The sequence below is a fragment of the Coffea eugenioides genome, chromosome 6 (genome assembly GCF_003713205.1).
Source record: "Coffea eugenioides isolate CCC68of chromosome 6, Ceug_1.0, whole genome shotgun sequence".
NCBI lineage: Eukaryota > Viridiplantae > Streptophyta > Magnoliopsida > Gentianales > Rubiaceae > Coffea > Coffea eugenioides.
This window is the reverse complement of record NC_040040.1, coordinates 38,850,257-38,854,436: the sequence shown is the minus strand read 5'-3', so window position 1 is coordinate 38,854,436 and position 4,180 is coordinate 38,850,257. Positions and strand designations below refer to the sequence as shown.

Genomic DNA, 4,180 nt, shown 5'->3' with positions numbered 1-4,180 from the left:
AAACAGATAAACATAACCCGTAGCAGTGCATAAGTAAAGTACTTAAAAAACAAATGTAGAGTAAACTGGCTGTCCAAAGCAAACTTACTTGAGAAGATCAATCGTCCATTATGAGATAAGGATCATCAGCTCTGTATATCCATTGCTTCTTTGCTCTTCCTGAATTTCCTCCAATGAACTGGTACAGTTGGGACATTTTGACACCTCAATTATTTCGAGAGTTGAACTATTTCCCAAACAAGAAGGGATCTCCTGCAATGCATCACAGCTTTCCAACACTAACTTCTGGAGACGAGGAAAATAGTCCTGGTCCTCGTACTCAGAGGCTGTCCACTTCACAATATCCAGGGAATCTAATTTCAGGAACTTAACTTTAGGGAACTTTTCTACTTCCATTTCCCATATTTCCCCCTCAAATGATCGGTCGAGTAATTTGAGCACCTCAAGATTGGGTAGATTTCCAATTGCTGACATTTTGCTCCATGGCAAGCGAAAATAAGACAGCGTCAATTTTTTAATAATCAAAGGAAATTGGATATCTAACTGATATCGGTCACCACCGTAAACAACGCAACTCAAATCGAGTGATTCCAATTGACTTAGACACTCAATTGCGACATGATATTCATAGCCATGATTGAGATAAAGAGAGCTTCTCAGCTTGCGGATATTTGGAAACTTTCTCAACAGCTTGTTGATGTTCTTCAGAGGATTGAGACTTAGACAGGACAAGATATCTAAGTCACACAATTGTGAAGAGTTGTCAAGATTGTCGTCAGGGAATGAAAAATGATAATTCTTAGAGATCTTGTCCTTTAACTGTAAATGCCTTAGTTTCTTCAGGTTCCATATAGTATCTGGCAATGAAACTGAAGAATGAAACGAAAAATTTTCCCAAATCAAAGTTTCCAAATTCGAGAGATTGCATATTGATGCTGGGATGGGACTGCCATTACCTAGAATTGCCAAGTACCGCAAATGAACAAGCAGTTCCAATTCTCTTGGAAAGGTGGGTCTTAGTTGAATTTGGCTCAAATCTAACACTTTGACAAGTTTGATGATGCTAAAAATGAATCGAAGGTCAAAACTTCTTTCACGGTCTACACCACCATGATGGAATAATAATAGACAGCGTATTGCGGAAGAAAATAACCTCAAGTTGTCAAAGTGCTCAGGCTTAGAATCAATGCATAAGCGGCGTAGGTAGCATGGCATGGTGAAAGCAGATAGTTCATCGTACCTACGTACCAGCTGCAAAAGCTTTTCTCCTTTGGCTTTTGTCACACAAAACTCATATAATAAATCGTGAATGCGACAAGCTTTGACCCCATCGATGGATCTTGGTTTGGAAACTATGACTAAGCTTCTGCTAATAAGTTCCATCAGGTAATCATTTGCCACATCCTCTGATCTCTTGAGCTGAGTTTTTTGAACAAATCCTTCAGCGACCCATAGGGAAATCAACCTCTTGGTATTGTGTTCATAGTCTTCTGGAAAGGCTCCAAAATAAAGAAAACATGCCTTCAAATTATCTGGTAAATGTTTGTAACTCAGCTCTAAAGTAGCGGTACATTGTTCTGTGCTAGAAACATTCCTTGAACTTAAACCTTCCACAACCTCTTTCCAATCATGTCGGTCCATGCTTGAGAGAATTCCAGCAAGGATGACAACCGTAAGAGGTAGTCCTTGACACATTTCCACGACTTTCTGTCTAATTTCACATAGTTCAGGAGGAGCCAAATCTTGTCCAGGATATAACTTTGCTTTTAGCAAATCCCAGCTCTCATCAGGTGTGAGTTGACGAAGAGAATGAGGTTCTTGGTCAAGTTTATCTTGGGGAGCAACATCTTGACGTCGACTCGTCAAGATAACTCTACTTCCATTTCCATTGTCAGGGAATGAGGCTTCTAATCCATTGAATGCTTCAATGTCCCATACATCATCCAAAACAATGAGGTATTTGTTCCTTAACAAACGTCTTTTGACTTCATGAGCCAGATCTTCTTCACTCATCTCAAAAACATTGCCAGGAAGCTTGGATTCAATACAACTCAAAATTTCAAGTAACAGATTTCTCTTGTGATACACTTGAGAAACAGTACACCAAGCACGCTTATAAAAATAGGACATAACTGACGAACTATTGTAAACTTTTCTAGCTAAAGTTGTCTTACCTAGTCCTGGCATACCCACAATGGAAACAATTTGCAGTTGGAGTGATCCTCTTGTGAGTCGACTAATTATCGATGCAGCCTCATACTCCAATCCCACCACCACATCATTGATTATTGGCTTATTTAACTGTGTTGGCATGTGAAAGAGCCTCTTGCTTACTTTCTTAACTTTGCCATGAAGTCTATCATTATCACAAATCTGCAAAGCCTTAGCCTTAATGATCTTAATTTCTTCTACAATGGAATGAAACGACATTGAAGAAGAATCTAGATCATCCCCAACCATTAAGGAATCAACAAGAAACTCTATCTTGTATGCCACCTCTATAGCACAATCCCGAATTGCTTGGAGCTCCTCATCTTCACTGCGCAACTCCACAATTCTCCCCAGCAAAGAGCGTAAACAAACAAGTTCTTCCTGGACTGCTTGAATTGGATGATTCATGAAAGTAATCGAGCCAGCCTCAGTACTTGTCAGTTCTATCAGATTTTCTAGAAGGAAATCAATAAAGCCCAATCCGTTGGTCTTGGGATAGTCGAACAATGATGGTTCTGGACATCTCTGTGCAACCGTTGTCTCGATAAGCTGAATCTTTTTCAACAAATCAGATGACAAAAGTTCCATATCCTGGGATAATAATACACCATCTTTGATTGCATTTAGAGAGGGGGAGAGAATAGCAAGTCCTGCATCACAGATCACAAAGTACAGTTGGATCCCTTACTTTCTCATCAAACCTCTTTGGCGTTCCTCTTGAGAATGATTCTCAAGGATCTTCGCCCTTAGTAAAGCATTTGCAGTTGATTTTTAAAGAAATCATAAGAGACGTACCAGATTTTAGTATGTCCCCAAGATTACACAGGAGAGAATCAAGAAAATCTCTCAATATTTGCTCATCTGTGTCCCCAAGTGATTTTCTTGATAAGTTTGAAGCAATCAGAGCCTGGACACAAGTCTCATGGACTTGGGGCTCTACAGGAATAATCTTCAGCAGCAGTTCCAAAATACTTTTGTCAGTTTCATCCTGCAATTCGGATTTCTTCACGAACTTGCACTGATAAGAGAGGCGCGCTGCTTTGATAGCCACAGCTTTAACATGAGTCAATAAAGGTCCCAATTGTGTGTCTTCAACGTCATGTAGTGTGACAAAACGGATGAAGTTTTTCAGGAACTCTAGCTTCTCTTCGAGGGCTTTGATGAGACCATCCGCAAATCCCCAGTCATGAAAATCCTCTAGACTCTCCAGAAGAGAATCCATGAATTCCATAATGTCATCTTTTCTGACAATCAAATTACTAGAAAGCTTTGATGAGCAATCTGAGAAGAAGAAGTACCATCTGTAAATTTCTGGCCTCAAAGATACCATGTCTGATCCTTCTATACAATCGACAATCTTGAAAGCCTGATTATATGATGGATTCTCCGAACTAGAAAGATAAATGGAGTGAAGCTCCTGTGCCCTTTTGGAAATGGCGTCTTCAATCCGAACTATCAGAGCTTCTAGACTTGCATGATGATTATCTACCTCCTCTTTGTCGTCAGATGCTAAATGCACATAATCTTTGCCCCACTTTGTCGCACACAAAATAAATGTTCTCAGAAATGTTAGCCAGTTTTTCACGCTAAGCAAAAACTCCGGATAATGAAAAATATTCAAGAGCGATTGCAAATCATCCAAGGCGGAAGAAATGCAAGTAATACTACTGGAGGCCATCTAATCAAAAGAAGATTAATAAGAGAACCAGAAGGGATCTCAATTTGGAGATGAGACAACTCTCAAATATGAAAGGAGATAAAGAACTGCAAAACCTCACAATCGAGTGCTCTTCTCTTTCTCTGGTCATAGATTGCTAGTATATAGAAAAGAAAGGACAAATAGTCAATGGACATTTCTTGGATTATTTAAAAAAAATTATAGAAAACGACTCCGTTGCACTCCCTTAATCATTAGTCCAAATGTTTGAATAATACAGCATTAATTACGCTCTTAATAATCTTTTAATAC

General features: G+C 39.2%; 1 protein-coding gene across 1 annotated transcript; it reads right to left on the bottom strand.

The window, feature by feature from the left end:
• Positions 1–625: 625 nt before the first annotated feature.
• On the bottom strand, positions 626–3,889 carry LOC113774150 (putative late blight resistance protein homolog R1B-17). Its single transcript, XM_027318718.1, has 3 exons — positions 3,007–3,889; positions 1,154–2,861; positions 626–737 (listed from the first exon to the last, which is right to left on the bottom strand). Exons 1-3 carry the CDS (start codon positions 3,887–3,889, stop codon positions 626–628), a joined length of 2,703 nt encoding a protein of 900 aa, XP_027174519.1.
• Positions 3,890–4,180: the final 291 nt, after the last annotated feature.